Genomic DNA, 16,374 nt, shown 5'->3' on the forward strand with positions numbered 1-16,374 from the left:
AGAGCTTCCTCATGGGCCCTGCTTGGCCTGCATGAGGGAGGCCACCTACAGATCGCCGAGGGTTCATGCCGGACTCCCCACTGGTGGTCGGCCTCCCAATGAACCCCTGGCGATCATGGTCACAGAGGGCTCTCCTGTCTGGGCCTCCTTGTCCCACCTCCTGAATCCCAGGAAGCTGCAGGGGTGTCACCAGGAGTCCCATCACCCAGACCTGGCTGTCTTTTGGGGTAAAGGGAGTTGAATACAGGGGAAATGGGTGCTGTGATGGGAAAATTATCCACAATGGCTGCATTTCTAATCCCTGGAGCTGTGACTCTTTATGCTATAGGGCAGGGGACTGGAAAGGGGAAGATGGAGGCTCAGGTGTGTGAGTTGACAGAGATGGGGGAGATGGCCTGGACTGTCCCTGGGCTCAGTGTGGCCACAAGGCACCAAGCAGGAGGAGGAGGATGAGAGTGGGGGATTAGAGCAGTGCTCGTGGGAGCTCCATCAGCCACTGTATGGGCTTTGAAGGTGGAGAGACCACGAGCCTGGCAGGTGGCGCTCTGGGCTGGAGAAGTCAAGAGGGAGCAGCTCTCAGAGAGAGGAAGCGCAGCCCTGTAGATGACTTGATTTTAGCCCAGGAGAACTGGATCAATTTCTGTCTCAGAAGTGGAAGGTCAGTGTGTTCTCTCTCCTGCTGCCCATGTTGTGATAATTTTTTCTACCTTGTGTACCCAGGAAACCAACACAGGAGACCAGCTCCAAGGACAGAGTTGAGGGAAGCCAAACCCAATAGCCAGTGGTGGTTGGTGGCGGAGTGGAAGCCAGCGACTGGACTCAGTCAGCTGAATCGGGAGAGAGGAAGTTGCAGTGAGCCAAGACCACACCACTGCCTCAGCCTGGAGTGTGAAAAAGTGGCACTCTGTCTCAAAAAAGTCAATTAATTAATCAATTAATTAAAACCAAACAAAGGCTTAGCCCCAGAGATCAAGTGGGCTGATGCCACCACAGGCTCCATCCACAGGGAGGGTCCGATGCTCCTGGAACCAGCACCCAGGAGTGCACCTGTAGAGCTGAGGCCATGGGAGGCACAGGCACTTGGCAGGAGGCTCCCAATCCCACCAGGAACAGGGGTGTGGACACTGGTGCCTGCCTTACTGATCAGTTCATACTGCCTCCGCCAGGGACTCAGTTGTCCAAACAGATTAGACCAGGCTGCTGAGAGGCCTGGACATGCAGCCTGCTGTGGTTCCTTCCACCCTCACTGGAGCAGCAGGAAAGATGGAGTGGAAACAGATACAACTAGCCCTAAGGGATGGGAAGCTGGAAGCCAGTAGGAAGAGGCGTCCAGCGAGGCTACTAGAGACAGGACAGAGAGGAGGAGGACACAGATGGGGACCTGCACCAGGGGATAAAGACAGGGGAGACACAGAGAGGAGGAGAGAGACAGACTGTGGGAGGGAACCCTCCTCATTCCAGAGTGCCATGTATCTGATGATAGGGAGGCGTAGCCTAAACTCACAGCCTCTTTCTAGGAGTCCACAGAAAACCCCTCCTGGCTGGGTCCCTGGTGGGGAAATCAGGAGGCGGTCACCCCTACAATGTTAAGTCAGATGCAAATGTTTGAGGCACTTCTTTCTGCACAGTGGGGTGAGACTTTGAGGCCCTTGCCTTGTTGGAGGCTCCATGGTGGGGTTCCCAGGCCAACTATTCCATCAATTCCATGATGTCTACCCTTGCAGGGACCTTCAGATGCTACAGTTCTTTTACTCACTCCCCCTATGTGTTGTCAGCTCCCAGTGACCCCCTGGACATCGTGATCACAGGTGAGAGTGTCTGGACATTCTTCTCATTGTCACTGGGACACAGAGTGAATGATCTAGGACTTGGAAGCCCCAGGTGGTCATGAGGAAGATGAGTGTGGGATTCTTATGGAGAGAGACTGACTTGGCGAGGTCTGTACCAACAAAGACAGAGAAACAGGAGACACAAGTACAGACCAGGTGTCATAACAGAGGACAGACACAGGGGCCATACGGGGAGGTAGAAAAGAGAGAAAGAGTTAAAGGGGACACACAGACACACAGACATGTCCCAGAGAGAGGCGTCCTTCTGTGCTGACTTTGCTCAGATACCTGGCACAGGTTACAAGACTTCATTGCTCATGTTTTACCTCCACAAAGCATTTCTACCATGGAGTAACCCAAGGAGCTACCCATATTTCTAGTCCTGAGTCAGCCCCTGTGGCCTCAGATGCCTTGTTGGCACCTATTAGCTCCCATGCCGTGGTTTGTCTCTGACACCTCTGTTCCTTCTTCGTTTTGCAGTGGAGAAGTCATCGTCCCAGGATATCGTGGCCCGATGAACACCAACCCCTGTATGGTCTGTTGTGTACTTTGGGTCCCCAGACTGGATTCTGAGGCTCATATTCCACATAACCCCACATATCAGATAGGATGTACTGATGAGACATTCATTCCCAATATTTTCTTCTATGTGTTTCATAGGTTCAGGACTTAGACTCATGATACTTTAGATACACATGTTGGCCATTTAGATCTTTTGTTTGATAGAGAGAGTAACGATCTGATTCAGAGATAGCTATTTGCTACATATTTTTAGATTACAGATAGATCTTTGTTTTATTGACAGTTATGTGAGCTTCTTATTTTCGATAGATTATAAATCCCATCGTGCAGATGCATAGTTATGCAAGAAGACAGAAAGTGAGAAACTCAGAATTAAAGAAAAAGGAAGATCAAGTCAACATTCCAAGGAGGGTCAGAGCGGAGAAAACAATAAAAAAGGAAAAACATCCCACTGGCTGGGGAAGTGAGGTCAGAGACCTAGAGAGACAGAGAAAGTGGAAGGAGGAAACAGACATGAAGAGAGATGGGGTGGAGAGTGAGAGACAGAGAGAGCATTAGGTCATACAGCAGGGCAGGGAGTTCTCAGCTCAAATGTGAGGGGAGCTGTGACAAGGAAGAACCTCCCTGAAGAAACTGCCTCTTCTCCTTCCAGGTCTATATAAGAAACCTTCTCTCTCAGCCCAACCGGGCCCCACGGTGCAGGCAGGAGAGAACGTGACCTTGTCCTGCAGCTCCCGGCGCTCCTTTGACATATACCATCTATCCAGGGAGGGGGAAACCCATGAACTTAGGCTTCCTGCAGTGCCAAACGTCAACGGAACATTCCAGGCCAACTTCCCTCTGGGCCCTGCCACCCACGGAGGAACCTACAGATGCTTCGGTTCTTTCCGTACCGCACCCTACCAGTGGTCAGACCCGAGTGACCCACTGCCCATTTCTGTCACAGGTGAGGAATCCCCATGCCTGTCCCATGTCTTATGATCCCAGAGCCATAGCTGAGGAACTTCCTGCTGATGATGGAGAGAAGCATGGACAGGTTCAGAGAGAAGACCAAGCTTTGGTGTGAGGGTGGGATCAGGACGCAGGATGGCAGAGAGGGCACCTCCAAACCCTCCTGCATGGCCTGCATGGTGGTCCGCGGTCAGGGCTCCAGGCACCCAGGCAGATGGAGGAACTGGTCAGGACAGAGCCAGAGGAGGGAGACTGGGCTCAGTTTGGGGAGATCAGAGGTTCCCTCAGCCCCTCAACCTTACTCATTTCCCAGAAGCCCATCCTGGCCTCTCACCCATACAGAGATAGCATCACCAGCAACCATTACACCCTTTTCTTTTCATATGAAAAAATAATTGTTGAGGTTAAAAATACCTATAAAATTGACCACCTTTACCATTTTTAAGTGTAAAGTCTAGTGGTCATAAACATATTTATATTCTGTTTTGTTATGTTTTGTTTTTTGTTTTGTTTTGTTTTGTTTTTACCCTCCACCATTCCCTTCCTGGCCTCTGGTAGCCACCATTCTACTCTCTACCTTCTTGGGATCCACTTTAGAGCTCCTGCATAAGGGTGAGAATTGGGAATCTTTGTAATGAGCTCCAGTTCCATCCATGTGGCTGCAAATGTCAGGATGTTACTGTCTCTATGGATGAGTTGTCTCCACTGTGTGTATGTACTACATTCTCTCTATCCGTTCACCCACTGATGGGCAGGTAGGTTGACTCCACATCTTAGCTACTGTGAACTGTGCTGGAACAGTCATGGGAGTGCAGATAGAACTTCGATACACTGAAGTCCTTTCCTTTGGATGTAAACCCAATAGTGAATTTGTGAATACTATGAAAATTCTCTTTTTAGTCTTTTGTTTGGTTTTTGTTTTCTTTTTGTTTTTGAGGGAGAGCTTTCCTCTGTAGCCCAGGCTGGAGTGCAACTGACACAATATAGGCTCATTGCAACCTCCTGGGAGGCAGAGGCCTCCTGGATTCAAATGATTCTTCTGCCTCAGCCTCCCTGGGAGCTGGGATTACAGGTGTACGCCACAATGCCTGCCACGTATTTCTTTAGTACAGACAGGGTTTCCCAGCGTTGATCAGACTGTTTCAAACCCCTGACCTCAATGAGGTACCCGCTTTGGTATCCCAAAGTGCTGGATTACAGGCATGAGCCACCATGCTCACCCTTTAGTTTTAAAGGACTCTTGTTACTCTTTCTGCATAATGGCTTAATTTAATTTACCTTCCTACCAAATATCAGAGTTGATAGGATTCTCCTTTCACCATCTTGCCAGCATTTGTTTTGCCTGTCTTATGGATAAACCATTTTAATGGGGTGAGATGAAAATTCATTGTGATTTTTCATTTGTATTTCTCTCTGATGATGAGTGATACTGAACACTTTCATACACATGATGGCCATTTATATGTTTTGGTTTGTGGAGAACAAGTTCGTTCAAGTCTTTTGCTCCTTTTTTTAGTTAAATTGTTTGTTTTATTGAGTTAAGGTGAGCTTCTTATATTTCTAGTTATAACTCGCCTCTCAGATGCATATCTGTAAATATTGGCTCCCATTCTGTGGGTTGTCTCTTCACTTTGTTGGTTGCTTGTTTTGCAGTGCAGAAGTTGCTTAGTTTGATAATCCCCTATGGTCCTGCTTTTTGCTTTGATTACTCAGTTTTTGAGGTTTTAAACAAAATGCCTTTTCTCAGACAAATGTTGGAAGCATTTTCCAATATTTTCTTCTATGTGTTTCATAGGTTCAGGACTTAGACTCATGTATTTAATCCATTTGGATTTGACTTTTTGTGAATGGTGAGAGGTAGAGGTGCAGATTTCATTCCCTGCATGCAGATAACCTGTTTTCCTACATCGCTTATTTTTTTTTTTATTTATTTTTTTTTTTTTTGAGACGGAGTCTCGCTGGGCTGTGTCACCCAGGCTGGAGTGCAGGGCCGCATCTCGCTCACTGCAGTTCGCCCCAGGTTCAGGCCATATTCTCCTGCCTCAGCCTCTACAGAGTAGCTGGACTACAGGCGCCACCACGCTAGTTTTTGTATTTTTAGTAGAGACGGGTTTCACCGTTAGCTTGTATGGTCTCGGACCTCTGACCTCGCGGATCCGCCTACTGCCTCCCAAAGTGCTGGGATTACAGGCTTGAGCCACCGCTACCGCCTCCCCACATACATCGCTATTGAAAAGACTGTCCTTTTCTTGACTGTAGGTTGTTGGTACCTTGTCAAAATGCATTGATTGGCTGGGCATGGTGGCTCACACCTGCAATCCCAGCACTGTCAGAGGCCATGATGTAATCACCTGGAGACCAGGGAGTTCGAGGCCCATTTCGGCCAACATAGTAAAACCCCACTCACTAAAAGTACAAAATTAGCTGAGCATGGTGGTCACCACTGTAATACCACTACTTGAGAGTCTGTGGCAAGAAAATTGCTTGAATTCAGGAGACGAGGTTGCTGTGAGCCGAGATTGCACCTCTGCACTCCAGCCTGGTTAACAGAGCAAGATTCCCATCTCTTACAAAAAAAAAAAAAAAAAGAAAAAATGCCATTGAATGTAGATGCATAGATTATATCTGTGTTCTTCATTTTGCTCCATTGTCTTCTATACACTTTTCTTCATGCCAACGCCATGTTGTTTTGTTTACTACAAAGCTCTGTAACATATTTTTAAGTCAGGTAATGTGATGTTCCTGTTTCTATATATCTTAAAAGTCTCGAAGACAAGGGCAAATACATACAAAATCACTGCAGAAGAAGATCCCAGGACTCCCAGAGCCAGTAAGTTGATAACAGAGTGTTAATGTGGAACCAACCTCAAAGATTTCGCTGAGAGAACAGGCACCTCATTTCTCACCTCTCTCCTGTTTCTATTCTAGGAAACCCTTCAAGTAGTTGGCTTTCACCCACTGGTAGAACCAAGCTCCAAAACCGTGAGTAAAGAATCCCTCTATTCTCATGAAACCTGGGAGGTGTAGCCTGGATTCAAGCCTGGCTCAGCACCCCAGCTCTGATTGTGGGCCTGTCTTCACCACATCTCTGAACTCCAGCACTCTTAACAGCAAAGGGATAGCCTCAGCACAGGGCTCAGTGAAGTCTCTAATCTCTAATCTTCTGTGGTAGCTGAGACCTCCTACAAGCTGGAAGAATGATTGCAAATCTGACATTCCTTCTCAGGAAAAATGCAGTGTTTGTTCCTCCCTGTATTCCTAACTGGAGGATAAACCCTTGAGGGCTTGAAAGAGGGAAGGGAAGGGAACATCTAATGAGGGTGAGGTGTTTCAGAGAAGTTCCACTGCCAAGGAATGAGCCTCCTGCTGGTCATGAGGCAACCCTGGCTGACTCAGCATGAGCCTCTGGCAGGAGCTCATGCACGCAATACTTCGACTCACTGACTCATTCAGCCATGGCCCATGCTCAGGCTGTGCAGCCAGAATCCTTTCCTATTGTTGCCATAACAAATTTCCCCACACCAAAATTGCGGATGAAAAACAAAATGGCTTTTAATTATCTTACAGTGCTGTAGCTCAGAGGATGAAATGCATCTCACAGGGCTGTAAATCAAGGTGACAGCAAGGTTGCCTCTCAAGGTTCCAGGCAAGAATCTGCTCTTCACATGTCCCAGTTTCTCGAGGTTCCCACGTTCCTTGGCTCCTGGTCCCTTTTCTCCTTCCCTCAAACCCACAAAGACAATGTCCCATGCTATTACCCACCTTCCTTTATCACGCCCTTTCTAGAATGTTCCTGTTTTCTTCTCCTCATCTTTATGGACTTCTTGGGATTCTATTGTTCAATTAAGATTATCTTAACATCATCTCCCTTAATATCATCCAGGATAATTCCTCCTTTCAGCCCCAGCTGATTAGCAATCAGATTCCATTCTGGAAATCTTCATTCCTCTTTTTCAATGAAAATCACATATTCACAAGGTATGAAGGTTAGACAGGGATATTTTTGGGGTGGGGTGGATTCTCCGCCTTCCACAAATAGTGCAAACAGGATGCATTTGGCCTGTGCTCTTGGGACACTGGACGCTAGTATGGGTACTATATAAGAAATGAATGTAAGTGGACCTATAAATGGCTGATCCATTGGGAAACATCGTACGAAATTGGATTTATTTATGTATTTATTAAGATCGGAGTCTCAGCTTCTTATCCCCAGGCCGGGAGCGCAGCGTCACATCTTGGGTCACCGGCAACCTCCACCCCGGGTTCAAGTGATTCTTCTGGGTTCTGTGCCTCTCAGCAGCCGGGACAGGCACCTGGCCGCCACACTCTGGGCTTTTAATTCTTTTGCAGATTTTCTGTAGAGATGCTGGGATGATTCACCTGTGGCCTAGCTCCATTCCCAACTCCCTATCTAAAGTAAGTAATCCGACTGCCTCAGCCTCCCAAAGTGCTCGGATTATAGGCGTGAACCACGCACCCAACCAGAATTCTAAAACTAAATAACAGATAATGCTGGAGTGTCTATCAGTGGGTCACAGAGAAGTTCTACCTGATCAAATAGTAATGGTGGATCTTAATGAAAAAAAAGAGGATCAACTCCTGGAAGATTGGCTTTGAAGGATTTTTCCAACAACAATGCTAAAGTCAGCTGTGAAGGCACTTAAGGTGAAACAATCTTATGTGGAAGGAAGGGGCTCTGCCTCAAATGCTGGGAATGAGGGAGAATTACAAAGCACGGAGAGAGACACAGAGAGCACTGGGCACACAGGAAACTAAGGAGGACAAGGAGGTGTGTGTTTTATATGCACAGCCCTTGGATTCACCTCGGGCTAACTAGGAATCCCTACGTGATTTATAGTGACTGACATGAACATAAGGAAGGCCCAGGTGCATAACTGGAATCTAGGAGACTGTGGAAAAGGCAATTCCCACCTCACTGGTGAAATGTGTTGCGTATTTAGACACTAAATGAATGAAGTAGATGGATACAAGATGTCTATGTGAGGTAGAATAATTCGCAGGGAGGGCTTGCCTGGTTTGATTTTTCCTAATTGTTCAATCTTCACTTCATTAATTTCTTTCTGAGATTTATTTTTCCTACATGTAAATCAATACCTGGCAGCGGACTGATTGATACATGAGGTGTGGTGCAAAGGAAGAGACCTATTATAATGTAACACAGGAGGTTGTGAACAGTGGCTCACACCTGTAACCCAACATTTTGGGAGGCTGAGGCGGATGGATCCATTGAGGTCAGGAGTTCAAGACCAGCCCGGACAACATGGTCAAACCCAACTCTACTAAATAAACAAAATCCAGGCCGGCGCCGGGTGGTCAAGCCTGTAATCCCAGCACTTTGGGAGGCCGAGATCGGCTGATCACGAGGTCAGGAGAGATCGGTGACTATCCTGGCTAACACAATGAAAACCTCGCTTCTACTAAAAATACAAAAAAAAAAAATTAGCCGCATGCATGCCTGTAGTCCCAGCCACTGGGAGGCTGAGGCAGGAGAATGGCGGGAACCCGAGGTGGAGCTTGCAGTGAGCCGAGATCAGGCCACTGCGACTCCACCCTGGCTGGCTGAGCGCAGACCTCACCAAAAAAAAAATAAAAATAAAAAAAAATAAAAAAAAAAAATAAATAAATAAACAAAAACTAGCTGGGTGTGGTGGCGGGTGCCTGTCATACCAGCTGTTCGGGAGGCTGAAGCAGGAGAATGGCTTCCACCCGGGAGGCAGAGGTTTCAGTGAGCCACATCGCCATTGGATCTCACACCCTGATGACAGAGTGAGACTACATCACAGAAAATAAAAATACAAAACACGTAAATGTCATATAACATACAGGAATGACAAAGGCACTTCAATCCCAATTATCATTTTTCTGTTTCTCTATAACGACTTCTTTGATCCTTTATCTTATCCATTAGAAAATCAGCCGAAAACATCTTCTCTGTTTGCTTTCCGTGAGCCTGAGATCGTATGGAAGATATGAAAGGCCCCTGAACCCACCAGCACAGGCCCTGGAATAGAGAAAGTTCTCTGTTCATGGCTTAAAACTTGCCCTCACCCAAATCCCCATCTCACCCCTACTTCCTATGACATTAAGAGACACAGATAGACCGTGGGAAGGTAAAAACTAACATTCTTTGGAGCTCAGACCTTGGACTCAGAGACAGCACCAGCACCATCTCCTGGTTACCTTTTGTACGAATTCACAGGACAGGTTGTACCGAAGCAATAGATGATGGAGGGGGTTGTCCTTCCTCCGACTTCAGGTAGAACAGCAGCTAATATATGACCCCGAGATCACAAAAAGGAGCACGCTCTTCACGAGCTTCATCATTATTTCCTGGCTGTTTGATATATGACAGTTCTACTTCACTGTTTTGATCTTGATTTCACTTTATGCCTTTTCTTCCTGAATGTAATGTGTTTGAGTCAAGAGGGTTCTGGCCATAGAAATTGTAAAGCACATTCACTGAGTATCAATCCCAGTCCAGTCTCTCCCAGGTACACTCTAAACACTCCTGTACTCGCACCTGGGCTATGCCAATTTCTGTCACCACCGGCCACCCAGGAGACAGAACACACAGAGCACTACGACATAGGCGGTGCTCATACTAACAGATAACCAGCAAGTGACAACAGAAGCCTGCATTTCAGTGTGAGCCAGTCCCCCAAGGCTCAGAAAAGCTGCTCGAGACATATGGAGTCACCCATTTGCACTCCTGCAGCTGGGGGAACCCAGAAAGCAGCCCAGCTCCAAGCTTTGTACCCTGGAGCCACAGGAAGCACTTGAGCTGGGTGCTACACCGCGATGGCATCCCCTCCCTCTGGAAGAACAGGAAGACAGCCCAGGCTGTTCTGGACGTTCCTCCTGATCTCAGGACGCTGCCGCCTTAGTCCCTTTTGCCAGAAGAACACTTGAGCCTGCCCCTTACAGAAAAGAGAATTGGTCACTTCTATGGTTCTGCAAGCTGCCAAGAGGCAGGACACCAGCATCTGCTTCTGGCTGCACCTCAGGCTGCTCCTACTCTGTGGTAGAAGAGAAGGAAGCTGCATGCAGAGACCACCGACGATCACACAGCAAAGACAGGGAAAACGGGTGTGATGGAGCTTCCAAGCTCTTTTTAAGAACCGTGTCTCCAGAGTACTAATAAAGGGAGAATTGCTAACCCTGTCGTGTGGGGGAACATTAATCTATTTATGATGATCCACCCCTTCATGACCCAAACATGTCCCCTTATAGGCACCACCTCCCACACTCAGGGTTAAATTCTCAGGAGTGAAGCTTCGGGGTCAAATATCCATAATGACAGCAGGCAGGTCTCATTGGCACATTCTGTGCTATTATGAAACTATAACTGAGAAAGCAGGAGAAAGTTGGGTCTCCCACCACGTGGGTGCTTGTCCTAAAGAGATAAGCTTTATGGGGTTGCTCAAGGAACCAAGAAATGAGAGACAATCCACAAAGAGGAACTGTTATGGTGAGCTTCTCATTGGATTTATCTTCCTCCAGGTAATGCCCTCAGACACCTGCCTGTGATTAGGTACTGGTGGCCAATTATCATCTTCACATCCTCCTTTCTTTTCTCCTTTCAAGGTCGCTGGTGCTCCCACAAAAGAGTAAGTCTCACGGGCAGAGCTGTGAGACTCCCAGGGCCGTGGGTGGTGGGGAGGAAGGATGAGGAGGGATGGAGCACGAGGTGTGTGTTCTCACCAGCAGGATGGTCTCTGCCCAAGGCAGGAGCCACAGAGGCAGGGTTTTCAGAGAGAGCACCAGACACCCTGTCCTGCCTTCTGTAGCTCACAGACCATTGCCTGATTCTGAACTGTATCCTCATGTCCCTGCAGCCACTGACATCCAGGAGAAGGTTCCACGACAAGCAGAAAGTGGGAGGCAGAATCACTGGGATGGGAACTGGACAGCTCTTCATGGGATGGGTCCCTGCACTCAGAGAGACAGAATGTCTGAGTCTGGCTGTTGGCAGCTGAGGGACCTCAGGCACTACTGCATCCTGCTGTGTAAGTTGCATTCGCTCGCGAAATGAGGACCTGGTGATGCCCTCCCAGCGGATGACTCCGCCTCCTACAGATGCTGTTGTAATGGGACCAAGAGCCTGTGGGGACAGAACAATGAACAGGAGATAGTCCTCTAAGGCTGTAGCCTCATGGATATAGTCTTATTCCCTAAGAGGCTCGAAAATGTGAGTCCCTCCCTCACTCAACATTTCCTCCTCGGGCGGTGGCTCAAGCCTGTAATCCCAGCACTTTGGGGAGGCCGAGGCGGTGGATCACAAGGTCAGGTGATCGAGACTATCCTGGCTAACATGGTGAAACCCTCGCCTGTACTAAAATACAAAAACTAGCCGGGCACGGTAGCTGGCTTCGTAGTCCCAGCTACTTGGGAGGCTGGCATGAGAATGGCGGAACCCGGGCGGAGCTTGCAGTGAGCCGAGACGCGGGCCACTGCACTCCAGCCTGGGGAGACACAGCAGACTCCGGCCTCAAAAAAAAAAAAAAATTTCCCTCTCTGCAGGACCCCTGATGAACCAGACCCTCAGGAGGTGACATACGACAGCTGATTCTACTGGGTGCTCGGCACACAGGAAAAATACCCTCAGCCTCTTCCCAGGAGGCCCAAGACACCCCCAACAGATACCAGCGTGTACATAGACATCCAGATGCTGAGAGCCCAGATCGTTGTCTCTGCCCACGAAGCACCACAGACAGGCCTGGAGGGGTCTTCTAGGAGACAACAGCCCTGTCTCAAACCGGCTTGACACAGCTCCAATGTACCAGCAGCTGGAATCTGAAGTCTTGACTTCTGCATCTTAGAGCATTGCTCTCTCACACTACAAATCTGCTGGCTCTGTCTTGTTTACCAACGCTCATGGGTTCCCACTGCCTGCTGGAGAGAAACGACTCTTGCTTAGCCTACAATTCTCCACTCACTTGGACCCCGCCCACCTCTCCAACCTACTAGCTTACTTCCTAGTCCTACTTGAGGTACAAGACACATCTGAGAACCTACACCCCAACATACAAGAGGCTCCTCTTAACACAGCACTTAGGACACGTGCTGTTCCACCTCTCCTCATGCTGTTCCACCTCCTCAGACTATTTTTCAGTCTTCTGTCATCAGTGCAAACCTTATGTGACTTGTTGTGATTTCTAAGTGTGTAGCTTCCTCCTCTTTCAAATAAATGTGTTCGTTCTCATTCCTTAGGTGTTCTTTTTGTCTAAAGTTTCCAGTGTTTAATACTATGTCCATATAACCCCATCTGTCCTCCACTGCTCTCACCCTGACTCTGGAGCTTGGAAGAGGTGGAGCCTGACTTGCCCCTGGGACTCCACTTCATCCAAAGATGCAGCATAGAGGTTCCAATCATCATAAATCAGGGATGAACAAGTGATATTCTACTCTCTGCAGACGGAAAGGCAGAGCCATTCCAAGCTGAAACATCTGTAGAGTCATAGTCTGTTGGTCTCTATCTCCACGGGACAAATGTCCACACATCATCTTCATACTATCCGTACACAGTGTCCTCCAGACCTGTGGGGTTTACTGAGTGTTTATTAGGGCCAACTATAAATCAAAATATTCAGAGAAAAAAAATCCATAAAAGTTCAAAAAGCAAAACTATGCTGAATGGACACAAACGGAATGTGAGTGTGTAAAACATGTCAGGAATTATAAATAATCTAGAGATGATTTCATGTATACAGGATGAGCATAGATTATATGCCAAGCTAGACCATTTTATGTAAGGCTTCAGCATCTGCAGATGCGTGGTACCTGGCGGAGATCACCAAGAACCAATCACCCATGAATAGTGAAGGACGACTGTATGTATTTATTTCTCAGTTTTTAAATATAAATCATAAAATTTACAATAACGAGATAAAAAACAAGAAGTGGTTTTATAGTGTGAGGAGATATGGTTGTACTTTTCTATCGCCATGAGCCCACATATTAAATTGAGAAGACATTCTATTCCTCCTTAAACCACGGCAGCCTCACCTGTCAGCTCCTATAGCGGGGACTGTGTGTGCACGGATGTATTTTAGACACTGTTTTCCAATAACGGGCTCTGTGTTCACTCTCCTGAGGATGCTGCACATTATGTAGGCTTATACAAACACTTAAATTTGGCTGGTCTCCTAGAACAGGGAGTCGCTCTGTCGCCCAGGCTGGAGTGCAGTGGCGGGATCTCAGCTCACTGCAAGCTCCGCCTCCCGGGTTCCGCCATTCTCCGGCCTCAGCCTCCCGAGTAGCTGGGACTACCCAAGCCGCCACCTGCTTGACTTCGTTTTGTTTCTTAGCCAGGCGGGGTTTCACCCGTGTTAGCCAGGATAGTCTTGATCTCCTGACCGTGATCCGCCCGTCTCGGCCTCCCAGGTAGTTACAGGCTTGAGCCACGGCCCAGCCCTAGTTTCTTATTATAGGTTATTTGCTAGGCTTTTTTTATATTTCTTCAGGCAAAGTCTCCCTCTGTCACCCAGGCTGGACTGCAGAGGCACAATCTCGATTCACTGCAGCTTCCACCTCCCAGGTTCAAGCAATTTTCCTGCCTCAGTCTCTTGAGTAGCTGTCATTCAGATGCCAGCCACCAGAGCACAGCCTGGTACATAAATTTTAGCGAGAACATGGTTTCACTAAGTTAGCCAGGGTGGTCCTGGAAACTCCCGACCTGGTTGATCCCAGCCACTGAGCTCCCAAAGTGCTGGGGACACTTGATTTTCTAGAGCATTATGTTACTGGATATTTCCATACAATTTAAAATGAGGCCCAAGAGAGAGAGAGACAGAGAAGCCGAACCATGACTTGACTCTGGACTCTTAGTCATAAGAACAAATTGTAAATATAATGACAAAATCCAGAATTGACATGTTGTGGGTTTTGCTGATGAAGAACAGTTCTAAGATTGTAAATAATTGCATAATCCTTCCCTGGGTATTTAAATCATTTAAACTGGTTCTGCTGTCATACTAGAAATACAAGCATAGAAGCATCCTAATGGTTTATTCATCACAATTGCTCTGACAACGTTCATAATACCTATTAGATATTTTTGCACTCATACACCGCGGAGAAGAGTTTGAAACACAGATAAAAATAACAAAAATACATGAAAAATCTTTCACGTCAGCACAGATTTTAGTCACCTCATGTCCGGGAGGTTGGATCCTGAAGGCGTGTTTTGAGCTGAAGATCATAGTGAGAAGGGCGCCAAGGTGTCAGTTCCTGAGTGAGAACAATTTCCAGGAAGCCATTTCCCACTCTTGAGTGAGCACCAGCTGCACCTCATGCAAGGTAGGAAAAGACCTGCGTGCGTCACCCTCCCATGATGTGGTCCAGCCGCGTCAACTGCATGGCAGGCAGATAACATCCCTGGCAGCTGCTGAGGCTGAGCTGGGGCCTTGGCCGCCTGTCTGCACGCCTGTATGCAGCTCATGAGTGGAGTCCAGCCTGGCGTGTGTTGGTGAGTCGGAAGGGGCTCAGCCCGGAGAAGCGCTGGGGTGGAGATCTGGGCCTGGAGGAGATCTGGACCTGGAGGTTGAGTTATGGGCTATAGGTGGAGATATGATCCTGGAGTGTAGATCTGGGCCTGGGTGGAGATCTGGGCCTGGAGTGGAGATATGATCGTGGAGTGCAGATATGGGTCTGAGTGGAGATATGGGCCTGGGGTGGAGATATGGGCCTGGAGGAAGATATGAACCTAGAGGGGAGATATGGGTTTGGAGTGGAGCCTGGAGAGCAGATTTGAGCCTGGAGAGGGAGGAATATGGGCCTGGGGTGGAGATAGGAGCCTGGAGGGAGATATGGTTTGGAGCAGAAACATGGGCCTGGGGAGGAGATCCGGGCCTGGAGTGGACTTAGGAGTCTGGAGTGGAGATATGGTCCTGGGGTGGAGATAGGATCCTGCAGTGGAGATATGAGCATGGAGAGGAGATATGGGCCTGAGGTGGAGATAAGGGCATGGAGTGGAGATATGGGCCTGGGTTGGAGATAGGAGCTTGGAAAGGAGATATGGGTTTGGAGTGGAGATATGGGTCTGGAGTGCAGATATGAGCCTGGAGTGGAGATATGGGCCTGGAGTTGAGATATGGGCTTGTTGTGGCCAGATCTAGGCCTGGTGCAGATCTGGATCAGGAGGCTGGGTCTCTGCACAGCTGAAACATCCCTGCTCTTGAGGGGCAGGTGGGCAGCAAAGGTGAGTTTACCTTCCTTGTGGGCCTGGCTGCCCAGACACACAACCGATGGGGGAGCAGCTTGGGGAGAGCCCTGGTTTGCCTGCAGATGGATCATCCATCATGATCTTTCTTTCCAGGGTTCTTCTTGGTCAGAAGGGCCTGTGTCCACACCTGGTGAGTCCTTCCCCAAACCTTGGGTGTCATCTCCCCACCCTAGAGATTTTCCTGAAACAGGAGAGGGAAGTCCTGTCAGACAGTCTCTCATAAACTAAGTAGGGGAGACCCTGGGGTCTCGGCTCACTTCTGACCTGGAGTCTCTGGCCTTTCTTGCCTTGGCTGAGTCAAGCTCTGTGAAGACGGGTGAGCTTGGGGTGCTCAAGCTGAGGTGTGCAGGGAGGAAGTGGTGTCAGCGACTGAGGAAGGGAGGAAGCAGTGCTGCTGGAACAGCAGGTCCTCTGAGGACAAGGTGTAGCTCACACCCTCCAGTGTTTCCATGGCGGGGTCAAGGAGGGCTGCAGTGTGGCTGCTGTCACTCTACCAGAAGATGTGGAAACCACAGCCATGACCCTGACATTCCAAATCTTCTGATGGGGACTCAGTTCATGCACTGGCTGATGTTCCATTCACAAAGGACATGCCCTCCATAGCCGTGTCTACTGTGTTGTTTTATGTGAGTGATCTTGAAGCATTACAAAATCTAGTAGAGTCCTTATTCAGCACTTGTTCAGCTCTCAGCTGACACCTTTGTTGTAGGAGCGCCATGTCTATGTGGGATGGGTTCTTCCTGTAGCCTGGACACCCAGGTGTGGTAGGAGCCTTAGAAACATGGAAAGGGGAAGAATCTTCTGAGCACAGGGGAGGGAGAGGCGGCT

General features: G+C 48.4%; 1 protein-coding gene across 1 annotated transcript; it reads left to right on the forward strand.

Moving 5' to 3' along the window:
• Window positions 1-1,679: 1,679 nt before the first annotated feature.
• On the forward strand, window positions 1,680-16,090 carry LOC100999471 (killer cell immunoglobulin-like receptor 2DS4). The gene is made up of 6 exons (XM_031660379.1): window positions 1,680-1,808; window positions 3,004-3,297; window positions 6,231-6,284; window positions 10,824-10,930; window positions 11,111-11,197; window positions 15,989-16,090. The coding sequence occupies exons 1-6, from the start codon at window positions 1,706-1,708 to the stop codon at window positions 16,088-16,090; spliced, it is 747 nt and encodes a 248-aa protein (XP_031516239.1). The 5' UTR covers window positions 1,680-1,705.
• The last annotated feature ends 284 nt before the right edge of the window (window positions 16,091-16,374 follow it).

This window comes from Papio anubis, chromosome 20 (genome assembly GCF_008728515.1).
Source record: "Papio anubis isolate 15944 chromosome 20, Panubis1.0, whole genome shotgun sequence".
NCBI lineage: Eukaryota > Metazoa > Chordata > Mammalia > Primates > Cercopithecidae > Papio > Papio anubis.